The sequence below is a fragment of the Pezoporus occidentalis genome, unplaced genomic scaffold (genome assembly GCF_034315485.1).
Source record: "Pezoporus occidentalis ecotype Australia unplaced genomic scaffold, CSIRO_AGI_Poc_V1 ctg99, whole genome shotgun sequence".
Lineage (NCBI taxonomy): Eukaryota > Metazoa > Chordata > Aves > Psittaciformes > Psittacidae > Pezoporus > Pezoporus occidentalis.
Genome location: NW_026916358.1, coordinates 1,309,126 through 1,331,047, shown reverse-complemented (window position 1 = coordinate 1,331,047; position 21,922 = coordinate 1,309,126). Strand labels below are relative to the sequence as shown.

Here is a 21,922-nt window from a genome sequence, read left to right as displayed (position 1 = left end):
TTATGTATCAACATGGTTGACAGAGGTTAATCACAGTGCATCCCAGAAGCAGCAGGGCCCTGAAGTGCCTGTTGCCAGGCATTCCAAAATGGAAGATGGTAAAGAGGAAGGAAGATAACACTTACAATGTCAAAGTTGCTGTGTTTTCTAAGGTGCCTGGTGTATTTGTATGTCTTGGTCAATGTTTCTTGTCTTTCTTGGTGTTATGCCAGAATTCTTCAGTGACATTAGGCACAGCACATTGGGATTTAATGGTAAAAAATGGGTTTTCTGTTCATTTGGCATATCCCCCACTTCCCCGTGAACCAGACTGAATTCTGGACAACTGTAATGATTTATCCATTAAGTCACTGAAACCATAATCTCTGTATGTGTGTATTGCATTGTGTTTGTGTTCCTAATTAACTTATGCTTGTGCTTTCTGCTGACTGCTGAGCACCAGGTCAGACTGCTCAGAGCTACTTGTTATCATCTCCTTTATAAATACATGTGGAGGAGCCACCTTCCAAAGGGGATAGTTGCAGGGCAGTGTTAGAACAGAAGATCTGCCACCACTGGCAGCAATAGTGGCAACCAAATGTAGTATTAAACAGATGTTTGGACCCTTGGGTTTTGCCCAGTAATTGGAAAGAATGTCTAGCTTCATATGTGTTACATGTTATCTGTCCTCTAAATCTTTTCTGAGGGAGGGTTATAATAGTGATGTTCTCTTATGGGTCATCCAGGTAGGAATCCAGACATTTGAATTTCTAGAGCATGTTGTGCATGGCCTTGACATTTGACATGCTGTCATAAAAGTACAGGCTAGCATTTTTAGATATGTTTTAGTCCAGTAAACAGTACTGGCAGATTTCATATATATTATAAGTGACTCTGATTCCTATCCCAGTTTCTGAAAGAAAAAATAGCTGGTGATGTTCAGGGCCACACATTATGTGTAAGTTAAGCGCGGCTTATGGCTGGGCTAACTCCATGTACGATACCGCTTGGTGGGACAGATGTGGTCAGGCACAGTTCTTAATGATCTCTCTGTTTAATTGCTCAAAGCATGCAGCACAGTTTATGCCAGCTGTGGGAGTACTGAAGATCACTTCTTCCTAGTAGGTTTTATACCAAGACAGGTCACCTACCAATAGTTTTAATTTAAAGCTTATTTGATCTGGGTAGGAGAGTTTATAGTGGGTTGGTACTTAGCACTGTGCAACATGTCTGATCCTGCCTGAGAAGCTGTGAAAAGGGCTATGCATAAACTGTGTCACTGAACTGCCATTTCAAGGTGATTGCAGCCTGCTAAAGGTCAGAGAGCAGGGACATGAATGGTGTACAAATTTTCTTCTTCTTGTTTGTTTGGGAAAGGAGAGCTTAAAAGCAAACAGACAGAAGCAGCAAAGAGACGTTTGCTTTGCCAAAATGTCTTGCTCATAAGAATATCAGCAAATGAGATGCTCTTGAACTGGCATCCATATCCTGCCTTATGGCAGAAAAACAGTCTCTGTTGTTCCTTAGAGGTGTCTGGTTTACAGCTGCTTTGTTCTTATACCCTCAGTTATAGATTGGGCTGATTATTCTGCATTTGGGAAGGTGCCTTTGAGCAATCTAAGCATACATCAATGACTGGCCTGAGGGTAAAGCAACTTCTTCCACCCACTGGAGTAGAGGATATTGCTCTGAACCCAAAAGTATGGTATTCTCCTCTGGCTCGTGTTCGGAGGGTGATGGTAGCATAGCACAGTCCCTGCAGTAACACTCATCCTTCCCTTGGTGTAGGGGAGTGCTGTTTGGCATGGTTGGGCTATATGCATTCCTTACAATTTTATTTAAAAAAAAAAATCATATTTCTACTGTACTTTATCCAAGTACAAATAAAGTGTTAACAAAAGTCTCCATAGCTTAAGGGAATTCAGCAGGAAATCCTGTGGCTGACCTGACTACAAGGAAAATTTTATCTTCTTTGTCTTTCTTCCCTTTTGCCTGTGACTTCCAGTATCTAATTGCTGTTCTGTGGTTCCTGGCAGTGATAGTTAAAGCTGAGGGCTGATTACATTTTTATTTTTAATATCTTTTGGCATCTATAGGCTGAAAGTCTGGACATGGAAAGACCAGAATTTAAAGTAACTTTTTGTCACTGTGAGCGTGTTCTGTGTGGAAATCAGAGTTAATTCCAAGTTTTAGGTACAGGATAATTTACGATAATTTAAATCTGGATAATTTAAAAGCTGCTTTTCTGTAATGATTCCAGGAAGAGAAGGCGCTGGTTATGAGTCCCATTTTGGGAACTGCTGAGCATCTGAAGCCTCTGTCATTCATTTCAGCAGAAGTTCAGATAAATTTCCCCAGCCATCTTTTTGAAGGTGCTCCCTATGGTGTCACTTCTATTTCACATAATATATTTCATATAATATGGGTGTATATCCTCCTCTGTAGCTGTACTACTGTCTTGAATCCATTTACTGAATTCCTGTGCTTTTTTTTTCAAGCATTTACTGCTAACCACTAATAAATCTGGAACATATTGGGACTTGGTGCGATGGTGGGTTTTCCAGGATGAAACTTCACTGTTTCCTGTTACAGGCTGTGGCTGGCAATTACCTTCCCCTCCACCCCACCCTCAGTCACCTGAAGTCCTCTCTTACTACACCAGCTCTTTCTACCTGAGCTGTCCCTGCTCATTGCTGCCTTTGTCCTCTTCTTCCCAGGTTGTCTCTTCCCAGGGTGGTCCTGCTGGAAGATGGTCCTGGGTGGTGGTGAAGGCTCCTGGTACAGGCTCCTGCAAATCCCATTTGAGCTGTTTCATCTGCAGTGACTGCAAGAAGTTTTAAGTAACTTGAAATGGCGCACAAGAGCAGCCAGGGCCCCAGTCTGAAAGATAAGATTTGAAGTGAATTCGAGTACATTCCCAAGACCACATCTTTTACTGAATTCTTGTTTTCATGTGTCCTTTTTGTTGTTTTTTTTTTTCTTAATTTAAAATCTTTAGGATGGTGTCTTTTCTGTAACTGCCCACTGTATTTGAAGCTCTCACATAAATGAATAAAAAATGTTAGAATCGTTGGACAGTTTGGGTTGGAAGGCACCTTAAAGATGATCTAGTTCCAACCCTGTCATGGGCAGGGACACCTTCCACTAGACCAGGTTTCTTTCGTGTTTCTTAATTCCCTAGTTGTCACAGGCACCAGCATTAAGCAGTGGGTTTCTCAGCTGCAGTCTGGCCAGCTGTCTCTTCATGGGGTTTATGTTCACAGTCATGAGGGAAATGAAAGGTGACAGAATGCCTCTGCTTTTATTCCGGTGCCCCTACTCACAGGTTGCAGCACAGCAGAGCTGTACCCAGCCACTGCAGCGATGCAGTGGTACGTGGGGTGAGGAGGGAGCAGGGTGCATGGGAGATGCTGCAGGGAGGTGGACTGCCATGGCTGAGCTCCCAGCTGCTGAGTGTGGTTTTGTCTTGGGCTGCTTTTCTTTTTGAATAAAAACTTCCTTTGCATTTTTTTTTCCCTTAAGTTGAGGGAACCCAAATTGTTTTTCCATGTGTGGTTTCTCTTTTTCCTTCTGTCAAAAGAACTAGTGGAAAATTTTTAAAGTATTATTCAAAGATCTTGATTTTATTTTTTTTTCCTCTCTAGGCTTACTCTTTACTTTGGACTGGTGCCTCGTTTTTCGGTAGCAGATCAGAGCTACTGAAAAAAGGTTGCTGCTAGACCAGCAAAATAACTTTTTATAAATTAATCTTATACTCTTTTAATACCTTCAGATGGATAATTGTATGTTACTGGCATTGCCATGATCTAAAGATGGTATTAAAATAAAGATGCTTTGGGCTGGCACTTTCTTCTTGTCCTGAATGAATTCTGTTATAGGCTGTGTTCAAAATAACTTGGCATCCTTGCAGCTCTGTATTACTTAGAAAGCAAGAAAGTAAATTTTTGGAAGCAACTTCTTTCTATTATTGGAATATCCAGTGCACAAAATTAGTGTTTACTTTTTGTTAGGCACAACTTCTGGGGATTTCTGTTTCTTCTGCTAAATCCTGTGTTCAAATTAGGGTGGTGATGGTTCTTCTGAATGAATTACATCAGGGTTTCTTTTAGCTTTATGGCAGCAGTATTTTCAGATGAGTTCTTAAGTTTTGAATGTTTATGGAAGTCCCAGGTTAAAGCACATTTCCTCCTAGGGCTTATGTTTTCTCATCTATTCTATTACAAATGTGTAACCTACCATAAGGGTATGAATTAAGGGGAAAAATAAGTATATATAATTCTCCTAAGAGTTCTGTTATTGCCCTTACTTTTCTGCATTTGACCTATTTTCCACACAGGTAAGTGACCTGTACCTTGCCTCACACATGATGTTAATGTTTATGCTTATTTATATGCTGAATATTTGATGTGCTGTTGAACTTCATGACTTGCTGGTTCTATAGCAGGTAGAAGTAAATGGAAGGAGAAATGGGAATGGCTGTTGTCAGAGGAAGCACAAATGAATGATGTGCCAAAAAAGCACTGCAATTATTACTGACTTTAGACCTCAGTTTTTAACTGCTTGTTAAGGGTATGCTGTGATAGTAATTCTTTATCTGAATATGATTATTTATATGCATCACACACTTCATATGTGACCTCTGTTTGGATTGCTTTTAGGAGCTCTGTGAATGCTTCTCCTTCACATTCTTTCATGAAGGGTGTGTGTACACAGAGGGTTTAAAAATTACTTTTAAAGGAAAAAGTTTCCGACAAATACCACACCCTCTTGCTGCAAAGAAGCCTGATGCCCCAGCTCTCTCTTCTGTCCTGTGGTCCAGCCCTGGCTGTGTTGCCAAGTCCAGACAGGCATTATGATCCTTCAGCCAGAGAACCCTGGGGTGGCTCTGAGATTCAAAGACAAAGTAAATGCCCCCTGATGCCGTGGGTGCTTGGGCTTTCTTCACAAGCTGATGAGCCACTGCTGTTGCCTTTGCAAAGGCTGGGGAGTGGACAAGCCTGTGCAGTGCCCTTGTGAGACGCTGACAAGCAAAAGTTATTTGGTGTCACTGGGAGGAGAGGGGAAAAGGAATAATTTCTGTCCCTGACTCCTGATGGGTGAGACATGGGAAGAAAAAGGGAGGGAGTTGAGACAGGAGAGAAGCAGGGCATCCAGTGGTGTCCAGCTGGCCCTGGGTCTGTGGCAGCCTGCCTGGGAGGGAGATCCCTGGTCCACTGCCAGTGAGTTTGGGAGGAAAGCAGCTACCAATGGTGTTAGTCAGAGCATGACTGCTGTTCAAAGGGCTGGCGTGCTGTAAGCATGACGAGCTGGGCGTTATCTCATTTCCCCTTTCATGTAACCCCAAGGACGGGGAGACCATTAATGAAACCCTGGCAGTGAATGGAGCCAGAACCAGACTGATATGTGTAAGTAATTTCTGCTTTTGTAGCACTCCAGTTTGCATGTTGTTTATTTTCCCCTGGCTGTCAGTATTCCTGTTTAAGCCTTAAAGGTAATAATACACAGCAATAAGGGCGAGGAAGAATGCTTTTCTTAACATTAATGTCAAACATAGTGTGATAAAATTTCTGTAACGTTTTGGCTTAATGGTATGGTGCTAGTGGAAATACTGAATAGTTCTGACTGCTGTAATGCTCACTAGGGATGCTTTTTCACAGTTCATGTAAGAGGCCCCAGAAGACATGCAGAAGAGTGAGTGCAGTATTTGTATTTGAAAATGGTGGCAAAAATAGGCTGCTGGAGAATTAAAGCTCAGTCAGTCTGATTTCAATTCCTAGTAAGGCATGAATGCAACTAACAGTCAGTGTATAAGCAGTTACTGAGTAATGCAGCATTAAAAAAGCCATGTGGATTTCTAAGAACAGATCATTTCAAAGCAGCCAATTTTCCAACTTTGACAGTTAAGTATGCCTCTTAAACAGAAGGGAGGGAATAAATGAGGTGTATCTGCTGATTCTATCTCGCACAAAATTTCATAAGCAAACAAGAGAAAGAGGTCTCTAGAATTAGAGCTAGGGTGATTAACTTTGTTGGAGCACAAGCCTTGAAGCATCTCTTCTGTCTTCCTGTATCCACCCATCTGTTCTTGCTACCAGTTTGTTGCTTAGATGATTTGCAGAATTGCTGCTGCCATCTCCTGTTCCTTCCTCATCTGCTTGCAAGACGTGTTAGTTTGAGCTCTGTGGTAGGTTTCACGGCTCTTGGCCTTGTTCAAGAGAAGCCCAAGCAGTCTGGAAGTAATAGTCTAGGTGAACTTGCTAGGAGGGAGGTGTGCAGCTGCTTGGAAAGAAGCATCTATTCAGTAATTCGTGTTTTGATACAGTCACCAAACAGGACCTTCCCCAGCAGTACCTTCCTGACGGCACCTTGCAGGAGTTCTCCTTTCCCACTTGCGTTCAGTAACTTGACCGGTGACCTGGATGCTGGAGCTGAAAGTTAGCTCATGAAGTTTGTGTCCTTGAGTTGAAGGAATCTTGGGGAGCACAGGAGGTGAATTCAAAATGGTCTTGGCAGGCTGGAGAGAGGGTGCATGATGAAGAAGTTGAAATTTCACAAAGAGAAGTGCTAACAACTGTATTCATAAAGGAGAACACAAATGGCCACAGGCAGGGCCATTCGGAGGACGTATTGAAAAGACAACATGTCTTATGATGTGCTTGCACAGAAAAACAGATCTTATTTTGGAAACATTGTGTGTAAAATATAAAGAAGGATCGACCTAGATTTTTTCTTAAGAGACTCTGTATTCATTACTGACAAAGCCTGAGAGCTCTTGTCCTGCCAGAGGATAACAGAGAGGCTTTATTTGAGCAACAAAGTACTTGAAGAAGATTGGAAAGAGTGCAGCAGCCGCCAGCTGGTGCATGCTGCTTTACTGAAATCAGGAGCAGGGTTGTGTCCATGGATGGCAAATCTATTTTGGTTGTGAGTTAATGCGTCTGTAGTCTCTGTAAGTGAAACAGGAGGAATACGATACCCCTACGCAGGAACTGGGATCACTCTTTTCTCCAAAACATCATTTCCTCCTTCCCTGTGCTCTGTTGCCAAAAGCAGATGGGTACATCAAATTACTCAGGTGAAGTGAGGTCCCAAAATGGGACCCATGCCCAGACATATCCTGAATGATTGTGAGTTAGCTTGGGACGAGAAGCACCCATCCATGTCTGTGCTGTCTGCATGCAAGAGGGTATGCGCATCTCCCCGCATGTCAGGATAGAGGCTGCAAAGAGCCATCCAGCCACACTGGGCAATATGTAGCCCTCCTGTTTGTCTTCCCCCCCAGTCATGGGAATTGCAGAGGAGGCTGGGAAGAATTTGCAGAGTTGACCCTCATCATAGGGAAGTGTGTAGTCTGCCTGGAGCCCGGATCAGGGATATCACTAGGGCGCTCCCCAACCTGGTGCACCCGACAGACCCGCTGCTGATCTTCCAGACAGGTGGGGAGGAAGCTGCTTCCCGCAGTCTGAGGGGGATGAAGAAGGACTACAGGGCCTTGGGACGGATGGTGAAAGAGTCTGGGGCTCAAGTGATCTTCTCCTCACTCCTTCCATCTTCCACTGATGATGTGGGAAGGAATGGGAAGATTCAGTTCATAAACAATTGGCTTCGAGACTGGTGCTACAGACAGGGCTTTGGATTCTTTGATAACAGCTGGTTTTATAGGGCACCAGTCTGGACAATGACAAGTGACAAAGGTTTATCTCACAGAGGCAAAAGGATGCTGGGGCACAAATTAGCAGGGCTCATTTGGAGAGCTTTAAACTATATTCGAAGGGGGATGGGGTTGTAGCTGGGCTTGCCCCAGTGGGGCAGCGCTCCAGAATTAATGAAGACTGGGAGGCCTCCTATAATCCTAGGGTGAAATCGGTGTGCTCAGCTCACTCCCTGGAACATCTGTACACCAATGCGCGCAGCATGGGAAATAAGCAGGAGGAGTTGGAAACCTGTGTTAAGTCAGGAGACTTATGATCTGGTGGCAATTACAGAGACGTGGTGGGACAGCTCACATGACTGGAATATAGTCATGGAGGGCTATGTCCTTTTCAGGAAAGACAGGCCATCCAGGAAGGGTGGTGGGGTTGCTCTTTATGTGCGGGAGGAACTACAGTGCACCGAGTTCTGTCCAGGGACAGATGACGAGTGAGTTAAGAGTCTGTGGGTGAGAATTAAGGGGCAGGCTGGCAGGGGGGATACTGCTGTGGGTGTCTGTTACAGACCACCAGATCAGGGTGAGGAAGTTGACGAGGCCTTCTACAGGCAGCTGAGAGCGGCCTCACAGTCACAGGCCGTGGTCATCGTGGGGGATTTTAATTTCCCTGATGTGTGCTGGAAGGACCACTCGGCAACCCAGCCACAGTCCAGGAGGTTCCTCCAGTGTATGGATGATAACTTCCTCCTGCAAATGGTGGATGAGCCGACCAGGAGAGGAGCGCTGCTGGATCTCATCCTCACTAACAAGGAGGATCTGGTCGAAGCAGTAAGGGTTGAGGGCTGCCTTGGTTGCAGCGACCACGAGATGGTGAAGTTCAGGATCTTGTGTGGCAGGACTAGTAGAATAGCAAGTAGAATTGCAACCCTGGACTTTAGCAGGGCAAACTTTGGCCTTTTCAAGCAATTGCTAGGGGAAATCCCATGGGCAAGGCTGCTTGAAGGTAAAGGGGCCCAAGATAGTTGGTTGACATTCAAGGATTGCTTTTTCCGTGCTCAAGATCGGAGCATCCCAACATGTAGGAAGTCAAGGAAGAGGGCCAAGAGACCTGCGTGGCTAAATAAGAAATTGCTGGGTATGCTCAAGTGGAAGAGGAGAGTTTACAGGTCATGGAAGGAGGGGCTGGCCACTTGGGAGGAATATAAGGCTGCTGCTAGAGGATGTAGGAAGGCAGCTAGGAGGACTAAGGCCTCCTTAGAATTAAACCTGGTGAGAAGGGTCAAGGACAGCAAAAAGAGCTTTTTCAAATACATGGCAGACAAAACTAACACCAGAGGCAATGTAGGCCCACTGATGAACGGGATGGGTGCCCTGGTGACAGAAGATACAGAGATGGCAGAGTTACTGAATGCCTTCTTTGTCTCTGTCTACTCTGCTGCAGGCAGTCCTGAAGAGCCCTGTACCCCTGAGACCTTAGATGAAGTCAGGTCGACGGAGCGGTTTGCCTTAGTCGATGAGGAATGGGTTAGAGACCAGTTGAGCAATCTGGACATCCATAAATCCATGGGTCCAGATGGGATGCACCCGTGGGTGCTGAGGGAACTGGTGGAAGTCATTGCTAGACCACTCTCCATCATCTTTACCAAGTCTTGGGAAACGGGAGAGGTGCCTGAGGACTGGAGGAAAGCAAATGTCACCCCAGTCTTCAAAAAGGGCAAGAAGGAGGACCCGGGTAACTATAGACCGGTCAGCCTCACCTCCATCCCTGGGAAAGTGATGGAACACCTTGTCCTTGGTGCCATCTTAAGGCATATCAAGGATAAGAGGGTTATGAGGGGCAGTCGACATGGTTTCACCAGGGGGAAATCATGTTTGACCAATCTCTTAGCCTTTTATGAGGAAATAACACGGTGGATGGATGATGGCAGAGCGGTGGATGTGGTCTACCTTGACTTCAGCAAAGCCTTTGACACAGTCTCCCACAGCATCCTCACAGCTAAATTGAGGAAGTGTGGCCTGGATGATCAGGTAGTGAGGTGGACTGTGAACTGGCTGAAGGAGAGAAGCCAGAGAGTTGTAGTCTATGGGGTGGAGTCTAGTTGGAGGCCTGTAACTAGTGGAGTGCCTCAAGGGTCAGTACTGGGACCAGTATTATTTAATATATTCATCAACGATTTAGATGAGGGAATTGAGTGTACTATCAGCAAGTTTGCTGATGACACTAAGCTGGGAGGAGTGGCTGACATGCCAGAAGGCTGTGCTGCCATCCAGCGAGACCTGGACAGGCTGGAGAGTTGGGCAGGGAATAACTGGATGAAATATAACAAGGGAAAGTGTAGAGTCCTGCATCTGGGCAGGAACAACCCCAGGTTCCAGTATAGGTTGGGGAACGACCTGTTAGAGAGCAGTGTAGGGGAGAGGGACCTGGGGGTCCTAGTGGACGACAGGATGACCATGAGCCAACACTGTGCCCTTGTGGCTAAGAAGGCCAATGGCATCCTGTGGTGTATTAGAAGGGGGGGTGGTCAGTAGGTCGAGAGAGGTCCTCCTTCCCCTCTACTCTGCCCTGGTGAGACCCCATCTGGAATATTGTGTCCAGTTCTGGGCCCCTCAGTTCAAGAAGGACAGTGAGCTGCTGGAGAGAGTCCAGCGCAGGGCAACAAAGATGATTAAGGGAGTGGAGCATCTCCCTTATGAGGAAAGACTGAGGGAGCTGGGTCTCTATAGTTTGGAGGAGACTGAGGGGTGACCTTATAAGTGTCTATAAATATATAAAGGGGGAGTGTCACGAGGATGGAGCCAGGCTCTACTCAGCGGCAAACAATGATAGGACAAGGGGTAATGGGTACAAACTGGAACACAAGAGGTTCCACTTAAACTTGAGAAGAAACTTCTTCTCAGTGAGGGTGACGGAACACTGGAACAGGCTGCCCAGGGAGGTTGTGGAGTCTCCTTCCCTGGAGACATTCAAAACCCGCCTGGACACATTCCTGTGTAACATTATCTAGGTGTTCCTGCTCTGGCAGGGGGATTGGACTCGATGATCTTTCGAGGTCCCTTCCAATCTGTAGCATACTGTGATACTGTGATAATAGCAGAGATGATGTCTTCCCTTTCTGGCCATCATTTTTCTGGGGCTTGGATCTGGTCAGTGCGGCTTTGGACTCTACAGATGGAATTATAACAGAAGCCAGGGCCATGGGCAGACTCAAAATAGATGAACACTGAAGTCCTTGAGATTCAAAAAGTAACCGGTGAGTAGTGTTTATTGGTTTTGGAGCAAATTCCATTGTTTAACTGCTAACAAGAGAAATGCTGCTTTCACTTCTTCCAGCAACATGCTGGCAGAAAGGTCAAGCCTTTCTGCTGTTAAGCGTGTTAGAGGAGAGGAAGCTTTTGACAGCTCCCAACATCAAATACTTCCTCCGATCAGCTGCTGCGACTCCAGTCCCACAGCGCAGTAGGTGTCCTGTCTGCTTGTACCTGGTACTCTAGACCCTGCAGTCTGCTCCTGCTCCACTCACCTTGCAGATGGGTGCCCTCTGTGCGCAGGAGGGGACACTTGGTGAGGAGAGCAGGTCTAGCAGTGGAGCTGGTGTTTCCTATTTCTAGGCAAGGGGCCCTCAGCTGAGCAGCACAGTTCATTCCAGAGCATTGCTCAAGGCCTCTCTCAATAAAAGTAGCAATAGCACTTTTTTTCAGAAGTTGTGTTTAAATATCTGTGAATTCAAGAGGAGGGAAATCCCTGTCATCAGGTGAGAGCAGGGGGTGTATTTTTATCTGTGCTGTTTCACAGAATCATAGCAAGTTTTGGGTTGGAAAGGAGCAGAGATGGCTTCCACTAGGCCAGGTTGCTCAAAGCCCTGTCAGCCTGGCCTTGAACACTGCCAGGGATGGGGCAGCCACAGCTTCTCTGGGCAACCTGTGCCAGTGCCTCACCACCCTCATCCTAAAAATCTCCTTCCTTATTTGAATGGCAGCAATTTTGTCATGTTGCCTGAAGCCGAGTCAGCCTGGCTCAGAGGTCCAGCTTTGAGTCAGTTTGCCGTTAGCCGCTGGGGTTAGCTGCTTTGACCGGCCGATGACAGGGAGAGGATGGACTGTAAGGCAGACCCAGGGGCTTTCTGATTTGGTTTTGGTTTTTACGCCCTTTTCTTCTTTTGACCTGGCTGCCCCTTTACAACTCGGTGATCTTGGCTCACGCGGCAGCACGCTCGGGAGGAGTGCTTTGGGAGGCAGCGGCGGCCAGGGAATGGCGGGTCTGGGGCTCCGCCTGGCGGCGGCAGCGCGGTGTCCGCGGCCAGCGGCTCCTCCTGCTGCGGGTCGGTGCCGGGACGGCTTTGAGCGCGGCTGTTGGGAGAGCCGTGTGTGAGGGGGGTGTGGGTGTGAGACGTGCCGGTTCAGGTCCGTGGCCCGTCCGCCTGCACCACGGCGTGAGTCGGGGGGGGTTAATAATTAATGAACGTTTATTTGCACGCTGTTCACGTGCAGATGGCTTATCAAATATAGTAGAGCCATCTTCTAATTACACGTGCTTTACTGATTCTGATACATTGGGAGAGGTCCCCATCCCCTGTCCCTGAATCCCACCCCACTCCCTTCCCTCTTGCCCAGCCTGTAGGTTTACCTGCTGCTGCAAACCTGGTGGGAAGGGATGTGTTTGCCCGTCGTGTGCAGGTCATCCCAGCACAGGATGCTCATGCTGAGGGGACACCTCACTTCTGCTGAAATGCAGGGATGCTTCTTGCGTCTGGTTGCCTTGTGCTGGGTGTGGGACTCACTGGTCCTCAGCTCTGCACCAGCTGCATTCACTGTCCCATACCCCAGAGCCCAGTCTCCTGATGGTTTGGCAGGCTGTGTCGGCTGGGAAAGGGCTCTCATGAGAGGAAAAGGTGGTCTAAAGGAGGGTGCTGGTCCTTGTGACTGCAGTGGAGGTGAGGGAGGAAGGGGTGTGGTGGCGGGGAAGGAAGAGCGGTGGAAGGAGAGAAAATGAACTAGACCTTGACTTTTCTGTGGTGGTGAGGTCCTAGGTCAGCTCAATTATCTCAGCAAAGTGGAACAGTTGAAGCACTAGCACACATTTCCTTCTGTTTATTTTGCCCTGGGAAGGGTGATCTCACAGGGTGGCGAGACAGGCAGCTGCAGGATGTGACTGTCTGGCTTCACCAGCTCCTGCAATGCCGGCACCTCAGAGATCTCCTTGCAGAGGGTTATCCAAGCTGCCTGAAACAGAGAGAAGGATGCAGACCTGGCAAAGACCTGCTGAGTATTGAATAGCCCTTGGGATGTGTCTCCACCTGTGTGCTGCTGTTTTGGTTCATGGTGGCCTGCTAGGGATGCAAATTAAAATACTAATGGGAAATGTGGGTGTGAAGTGATAGTGCCCTCCCATAGTCAACCTTTGCTTGACAGCACTGGTCTAATTTCATGCCTAGTGCATGTCCAGGCCCTTCTCCTCTACCTCGGCAGCATTATTATCACTACAGAGCCACAGCTGCTGGATCCCTCCCATCTTTTGCTGGTGTTGGAAGCCCAGGTGCCAGGACCAAGGTGATGGGCTTGACTGGACTGTCTGTCTCAAGCTGTTCATGTAGCCCTGAGCTGCATTTTCCCTAATGCCTAGTCTGGGTCACCACAAACCGCATTGATGTGGCAGTGCTCATGAGCATGGTGTCTGTGGGGCTCACCCTGTCCTGCTCTCCCCAGCCGTAATTTGGTTCACAAGTTTTGTTTTAGCACAGCTCCTCTGGAAAACAGATTGCTGATACACTAGGGCCAGCTGTCACAAAACTGAAAAAAAAACCCACTGTATTTTAGCCAGGCCAAACTGGTTAATAACCAACTCAAATGTGCTTTAAAAAGTGTTAATTAAGGAGTTAATGATTGTTTTCCTAGTTCCCTTTTAACAGATGCCTATTCTCTGGGAAGCCTTGCAGCTTTTACAGTTATCATGAATCAACAAACTGTCCTTGCTTTCCTATGAAGGTGGAACTTCTGGCATTGAGCAGTATATGAAGTAATATGCATTGCAGTAGCAAGAGAGGACTCTTATTCTGTACAGCAAATGGTTTATTGTGGTTTTCTCCATGCTCAAGAACAAACTGCTCTTGCCTTGACATTTGCCACATTATTTTGGGACAAAGCTGGAGTGCATTCTTTCTCCTAGGTTAGTAACTGTCCCCTGATAAGTTTAATGCAACTTTGCTGCTACTTTTGTACTTGAAGGGCCTTTGCAGGAAGAGATAAGTGGTTCAAATGAGGAAGCTCTGTGCAGTGGTATGGGAAACAGCAGCTTGGAAAGATAACTTACATTGTTAATTTGTCCACAGAAAAGGGTTAATGATAACATTAAGTGGCCTGAAGACAGAAATAGATGGAGCAAGAAGCAGGCTGTAGAGACATGGTGGAGAAGGGAAAGCAAAATGAGGCTCTGTTGGTACAGTATAGCATTTGGTGCATACGAGTGAAAGCAGGTAAGAAAGATTAACAGGGTGCATGTGCATTGTCTGCCAAAAATCTTGTAAGAAGGCAAGGAATTGTGCATCAGACTTCACCACAATGCATTGAATGTTGCAGATACACTACAGTATGCTAAAATACAGTTTTAAATATCTGAATAGAGAAGCTTCCTGAATTGCCTTTAGGGTCACTATGAAAAGCCAGCAAAAATGCCATAGATAAAAGCAGCACGTCAGCTTATTCATTAAATGCTGCTGTAAATCTGGGGCTGGCCCTACTCAGTTTCGCAGCTTGAGAGCACAGAGGGCAAATAGTCATGTTTTCACAAGATGTTTTTGCTTTTAAGTTATATATGTCCATAAACAGACAAATTAATACATACCCTTCCGAGTGACCAAGAAGAAAAAATACCTGTTTTCCTGAATTCCTTTCTAAACTCTACAAGCATACTTTGTAACCATTAATCTCAATGAGTGGTAGAATAGTGTTATGAGGGTTAGATATTTGTGCTTAAAAATATTAATCTTTAAAAATTGTGTGGCTTGCTCAGTCTGAGCCAGTACTTACATGGGAGAAAGATGCCTTTGAATGGATTGCAGGGGATATGAAAACTGTACCTTTATAATCTTTTCTCTGAAACCAGTAGCAGGCCAAAAGGCATGTTACTAAGAGCATGCAGTGGAAAATGGCAGTGGGTACATTTGTACTTGGAGGTGGCCTGGAGCTGTGGTATGAGCAGAGTTGGGACAAGTTCTACCTGGAGGCATGTCCTGCATGTCGCCTTCAGAGGTCAGGTTGTGGCCTCATTTCTCTGTCCCCATCACTGGTGGTAAGCAAGGTTTTAGGCTCCACTTGATACAGCTCTGTGTGGCAAGTGGAAGGGGAGCAATATCAGTCTTAAAGATAGTGCTGCTTTAACCTGCAAAGGATTGTCTGGGGCCTTTGAGGTGTGCAAGGGATCCAGATTGTTTTAGGGAAATTGAGTTTGAGCCCCTGTCCACACAGGAGAGGCACAGTTCAACTCTTGTTTGGTCATGCAGGTAGATCACCCTGACCTGCTCTAGGAGGTGGCAGTAACTTTATGTTCCCAGTTACTCCTTGCCCTGTGCTGAGGATGTCGAAGATTGCAGTGGTCTTCCAGGATATGAACAGTGAAACTGGCTGCCTTCATCTCGTAAAAGAAGAAAATCAGAGGGTATTCCTCCTTTCTCAGCATGTGGGAAGGAGGGGAGAGAGGGTCTTCCCCTCCCCTTGATATTGACAGAGATTCCTGTGGTGGGATAAGGTAGCCCTGTGTGGCTGTTCACAGCTCACCAGTGAGTCCAGTGGTAGCTCTTCCCAGGCAAGGACCTGGCACCCAGTCACACTCATTTTGTTGTCTCAGGTTACGCACACAGAGTTGTTGCCTGTTGCTTTTCTCTTTGTCCCCATTAAAAAAAAAAACAAGTTAAGGTATATATCCAGAGGGACTGAAGTTGTCACAATAATTTTCAGTACCTGGAATATCAGGAAATTTGTAATATCAAAACACCTCAGTGATCCAGAGAAGTGGATTTACAGCTGTTGGCTATTCCCTCTCCAGGTTTTCTACTTTGTCATTTAAAAAAATACCAGTGCTGTAAGTAAAGCTGTGCCCTTTTCTGTAGGGTGGAGGATTTGCTTCCTTCTCTCCTTGGTGTTTTTGAGATGGAGACTTGGGATGACACAATTTGTGGAACCAGACTGTGAACTTCGATGGGTTTGTCCTCTTCTCGACAGTGTCAGTTTTTTACAGGGTGAAAGGAGGAAGTGGTTTGCCAAGTCACTTCTTTTTTTTTTTTAAATAATTTATCACAACTACCAGTAATAACTGCAGGGAAAAGATGCAAACAGTGAGTACTCAGTGTAAAGCTGTATATGGGAAAGGCTGCTCATTGCGAACCAGCTGCCAGCGAGGCTGCACCCTGCCAGTAAGTGTCCACAGTCGCTGGGGCTGAGGGTCGGGCTCTTGCATCTTCCTGAGGGCATGTTGTGCTGCTTTCTGAACAGACAGAGGGGCAAGGAGTTGTACAGTCTTTTAGTTGTTCACAGGGAAATTCTTAGGAGCAGGAACCATGCATGGAAATGGTGATAAATGGAGTTAGGAAGAGTGTGGATAATGCTGGGTTTTATTAGTACTGAAAGCAAGTGGCACCAGTAACAGAGCTTTGAGCAAAGTCCTTTGTCGTTCTTGAAATGTGTAGAGGTGTTCTAGTATTCCCAGTAGATTTTTGTCCATTGCTCATCTGCAGTGTTTTTAGGGACACTGTTTTGTCCTCACCCAGAACAGAGGTTTTGTGGTCAGTTTGAAGATAACCCCGTTGCTGACAGAGTTTTTTTGAGCAGTGCTGGCAGTGGCTGAGGAAGAGGACGTGGAGTAATTGAAGTTGGAAGTGTAATCCCAGTGGAAGGAATAATTTTGTCTCACCTGTTTCAGAAATTACATCACTTCTGGCACCATTTGAGGGAATCTTTATCTTCAGAAGTCAGGCACTTTTCCAGCGAAGCAGATATTTTATGGTAGGGCACCTGAGTTTTTTTTGGTTTAAGGCTTTTGCGCTAATTCTTGAATGTGTTCATGTACTTTAAAATATTATAAAAAATCCATATGAGATCATATTTTTTTATATTTTTGTGCTGAATCTAAAAGTAATCTTCTCAAGATGAAGGCAAGAGGAGTGATGTTTCCATTTTACTTTATTCTGAGTTTCCAGTATGAATTAGATTAACTTCTTTTGCACTGTGGACTTCCTTCTCAGTATGTATTTTTCCTCATGGATGTGGATTACTAGTTTTAATAACTCTCAAACCAAAATTTATATACTTAAAAATTAAGATTTTTTTTTTAAGTGGCTGAAAATTGCACCTTGCCTGTTTTTTGTTTTTATGTCTTCAGCTTTATTTTTCTAGAAACGTGAGCTACTTTGCATATTTTGCTTTTGAAATACACTTTTGCTTATCCTAAAAGCCATCAAACTGCTAGTCTCTGACCTTTTAAAGGTGATAATCTCTAGGGAACTACTGCTTTCTACCTTTCTTGGAGATGCTGGTCAGAGTATAGGACAAAGGAATATACTTCTCAGTATATCTGGTTTCCTGTGCTATCTCAAGTGTTTTATCTGTGCCCCTAGTGCCTCCTCCCCTTTCCTTTGTAATGTGTTTCCCCTGCCTTCTTTTTTGGGGCAGTAGAGTCTGTTTGAGGTGGCTGTGTGGTATGTTCTAAGGTGTACAACCAGGATCATTGCTTCTGGGCTGCTAAATTGACCACCCTTCACCATTCAGCTCATTGTTATTCTTACAGCCAGCAGCATCCAAAGTCTCTGGTACCATCTCAGGATCTCAGGGCTGGGTTGTCCTTCTAAAACCTCATCACTTGGAGCTGTAAAGTAGTGTCACCTACTGCTTTGGCAGTCATATTTGGTTGTATGCCATGAGATGGTGGTACCTTCAAGCATATGCATGTCGTCAGGCACTGGAACCTCTCCCATCCTTCTCAAGGGGAGCATGGCATCTTCTCTCCTTGGCAGTTTAATTTCATTAAGTGTAAAGAACACAAAATCTGGATGAGAGGCTTTTCTTTCTCTACTTGCAATGTAGTGTAGTCATCTGAAAATTATATTCGTGAGATGGAAAACAAAGGGGACAGGAGAATTAACTGCTGGGCAGTCAACAGAGTTGACAGAGCAGTTTGTAGGCTGCTGTGGTTTTGTTTGCATTGTTTAACTCTGATGAGTTGTGTTTTGGGAAAAAATGAAGACTTACTAATGCTCCCATTCCTTCAGTGAAAGGACACAGTCAATCTGGGGACAGTTTTGGGATCTCCCACTAGCACTCCAGCAGAACCAGGTTACAGCAGTTGCCCATCTGGCACAGCTTAGTCGGCATTTCTTCATCCCTGGGAGGGCTTGCTGCTTCAGGGGCACAAACCTGGCTATCAGGGTAGGCAGTTCCCCAGGTTATCTGGGGCAGCACATCTCCAGGCAGTTTCCTTCATTTGCCACCCATTTTCAGGTTCTGCTTCTGCCTTTGTTTTTACTGGAGGCTTCCTCAGTTTTTTGTAGCACCTATGGGGGAACATTCAGTCACCCAGAAAGCCAGCTGACACCGGTGCTTTTTACCCCCATTTCCAAAGGCATTTTATCCCATTATGGTAAACTTTCTGGATATATCTTCAGTAGTAGGGTGCAAGTAGAAGTCAACCTGTTTAAACATAAGACTTCTGAGTCTTCTTTTTCGGACTTGGTATCTTCATGTGTTCTAAACAAAGTGCTTAAATGTAAAAGTGTATTTCTGGGTGGATTTGAAAACCTCTTGGGAAGAAACTTTTAATTCCCAGGCAGTAAATTACTCTGAAGGGAAGGTCCCATATCTGGAAATGAAGATTTGCAATTGCTTGTGTTTTTCCACATGTTCTAGGCTGTGAAGATTAATCTAAACTCTAAATTTGCTGTCTTTAAAACCAGCCTTACTCCATCTTTTTGGTGCGGGTTCCATCCTCCCACTTCCTTTCTCTTTTTTAAAGGTGTTTATCCAGTGAATTTCAGGGTACCCATCTTAAAACTTCAGCTGCTTGCCAGCTAGTTTGCCACTCTTTTTTTAAAGAAGCTTATGTACAAATGGCAGGACAAAACTGATTCATGCTGTGTCATAGGGTTTGTTCTTTGCAACCTATTCGTGCATTGATCATCTGCTGATTAACAGCATAAGTTTGTAGTTATAACGCTAACCTCCATCTTCAGCTGCTGGACTGTCATTCCTCTCTGCTCTCAGTTTGGCCTGAGTTATTAACCGTATGTGGGTTAATCTGTACCTCTCTCTGGCTGTAGGGAGAAATACCGGCACTGAGAAATAAGGCAACATTTTCCCAGTAGAGGGGGGTATTGTAAAGGTTAGCTGAAGCAGGATTCCACTTGCTGGATAAAAATGTGCTTTTTGTGGGGCTTTTTTAGCTGAATTGTAGGAATTCATGGGGCAGCATGTGCAGAGAGCTTGGAGGAGACAGCCAAAAGACCTTGCTCTGCGTTCAAGTAGACAGAAGCTTTTCCTGTTCTTGCTTTTATATTTTATTATTATTACTGGAATAGAATTAGTTGGAATGAGAACAGGGACCTCTGCCTGGCCATACCAAAACTTTGTGAGCCACCTGCAGTGGAGGTAGAGATGCCTTTGGTACCACAAGGGTGAGAAAGGACCCCTGTGCTCACCACAGCAGCCCCCCCGTCTTCCCTCTGCCCCCTCAAATGTTAAAGGACTTGGGTAGGTTGAGTGCATTACAGCTCTGAAGGGTGCTGAGCACTCCATTATGTAGGGTTTTTTTTACATTGCATGGCAGGGACATGCAACCATAGAATAGGTTTAAAATCCCCCAGCAGCTCCTGTTGAATTGCAGCAAACATGCTTGGTCAGCTGGCACTCAAACATAAATCCCAAGCACTGCTTTGCATGTCTGCATGGATAGTTCAGGTGCTTCAGTACTTAGCCTAATCTGCAGATTAAAGGTGCGTGCCTCAGAATTCATTGATTACTAAGCAGAACAGTACAAGAAACATTAAACCAGATGTTGGAGTCACATGAGACAAGGCAGGAAATGTGCAATTAGTGAATTATTTGGATCGACAGTTTAGGCTGCTGTGAAGGTTTGAAATTTTATTTTCAAAGTGTGTGTCCTTAGATTTGTGGCTTGATTTCTCTCCCCTCATTTCTTTCCATCACCACCTGCCCTAGCAGGCACCCAAGGAACGGTACACTATTCACTGACACCCAAAGCCATCTGTGGGGACTGGCCTCAGCAGCCTAGTTCAGAGAATCTCAAATAAAGCCTCCTTTGCGGTCAGCCCATTGGTTGGGTGCTTTGGGGGTTCTTGCAAAACTGCTGAAGGGTTAATGCCACCTTCCTTTGTATGCTTCATGGAGTCTTGTGCATTCCCACTGATGTACAAGCTTTTCCTTGGCTTTAAAGACTGTTTTCCTTCCAGACCTTGTGAGAAATAGTAGAAAACCAAAGCTCTTGGACATGTTCCTCTGGAAGCTCATCCCAGCGATAAGCTGGGTGAGCAATGGGGGATGGAGAAACATGCTTCCCCACTGCAGTCACCTTTTAACTGTGTGCATGCTACGGACATTCCTGTAATCTTTTTATAATATTCTGCTAATTATTTTTTTGACCATTTATGCTGCCTTGAAAACAGCTTTTTCTGTTGCTTTGAAAGTCTTCAGCTAAATTTGATTGATATCTGTGGTTTCTTCAAAGCTTAAAAAAAGAAACAAAAGAATGTGCCACTGGAGTGGAAAAAAGATCAATCACATTGATAAAGGCTTCTCTGTGTGGAATGAAAGCTAAAGCTTTGTCTTTCCTGGTTTCTGTAGTTAATGTGCATTCTCTGTAAATACAGACTCATGAAGAAATGTACTGAATTTGAAGTGCTTGGCATTTTTTGTTATTCCTAAATTCAACGACATGGATTATTGTTCACATCTCTTTGAACACAGTGAAAAGTAACCGGACATAGCCTGTCTGTCTTAAAGGCTTTTTAAATTGCAAAATTCTGCTGAATACCTACAGTCAGTAGAAGAACAGTACTCTCAGACATTTAGAGAGTGCTCTTCAGGCCTGCTATATCAAGATAAATGCTTTGTGGGGCTGCACTGAAAGCTTAAGCCATGAGCCTTGTCCCACATAATAAAAAGTTATTTATTGCTTGGGATGAAGGAAGGACCGCATAGTTTTCGTCTAGGTTCCACCTTTTGCTGCTTAGGCATGAGTCTAAGCAAAATGCTGATAATGCCAAGCTTATCCATCAGATTGCAGTAGCAGTGTTAGCTTTCTCTGGGGGCAGGAGGAAGGTCAGTTGTATGAGTGAAGAGGCATGCACTAGAAAGTGAAGAGTGAACCTTCAAAGTACAGGACATAGAAGGTGGCTGCATGCTACCGGTAGTAGGAAAAGCTGTGGTAACTTGGCTGGCCCTCAAAAATTCTGATGGAATGTGAAAGGTCCGAGTGGCCCCGTCCCACACAAGAAGAATGTAATCTCTCAAAAAGGAATTATAAACAGCAGATAGGGGTTGGAAGGTAAAAGGGGGTGTGGGGAGCAGGAGGCACTCGCTGGGGAGATCATCTTACCATAGAGCAAGGTCCGTCTGAGTTTGCTTTCTGACTGAGGTTGAGGTTGCTAAGGTTGCTTTCTGACAACCTTTAAGCGATTTAGTGGAGAAATACCGTTTTACATTCTCAAACATTGCTCTAGAAAACACCCTTACAACAAGTATTTGCAACTCAGAAGTTAGGGTTTGGCTGTTTGAGCAATTTCAGATTTGAAACCTCGTGTCTCATGAGGATTGGTGGAGGATCCCATAGGGCAGAAAGGGAGTCTTGTTTGGATTTCTTATTGTAGAAAGCTTTTAGCTTGTTCTCACGTCCTCCAAGAAAGTATTTTGTGAATCATCTTAGACCCCTGTTGGAGTTTGCTGAAGAAGCCTGCGCAGTGATGACTCTGGAGCTGACTTCCAGGCCTCTTTTAGAAAACTGTCTTGCCCTCCTTTATTTTGAGGTAGATTTGGTCTGTATAACAAATAACTAATTTTTGTGTCTGCACTCCTTGTATACCTTCTGTTTACAGGCTCTGTCTGGTGGCGTTGGTTTTAACTTTTAATAATACTGGTTTGGTGCAGCTCTGGTTCCCAAGTATGTTTCAGTAAAAGCTGTTGTTCCGTAGGCTCTCCAATCACACAACCTGCTCGTGCACATAGACGTTAGTTTTAATGCTATGTGCTTCATACTAATGCAGCTTGCAGCAAAGTGGGTTGAAGACTGTTCCTTTA

The 21,922-nt window shown here is 45.1% G+C and overlaps 1 protein-coding gene across 3 annotated transcripts in view; it reads left to right on the top strand.

Annotated features, from left to right (window-relative positions):
• Nucleotides 1-21,922, top strand: part of LIMS1 (LIM zinc finger domain containing 1) — a 75,672-nt gene that overhangs the window by 14,281 nt on the left and 39,469 nt on the right. The window contains exon 1 of one of the 3 annotated variants that reach the window (XM_062606983.1): nucleotides 5,362-5,384. The exons of 1 other annotated variant lie outside the window; for it this stretch is intronic. Coding sequence is in view for 1 of the 2 variants with exons in the window: in XM_062606982.1 (XP_062462966.1) it covers nucleotides 15,983-16,035 (53 nt within the window). In the remaining variant the exon portion in view is untranslated. Of the gene's footprint in view, nucleotides 1-5,361; nucleotides 5,385-15,926; nucleotides 16,036-21,922 lie in introns of those variants that run through there. One more of the 3 variants, XM_062606982.1, reaches the window with a different exon arrangement.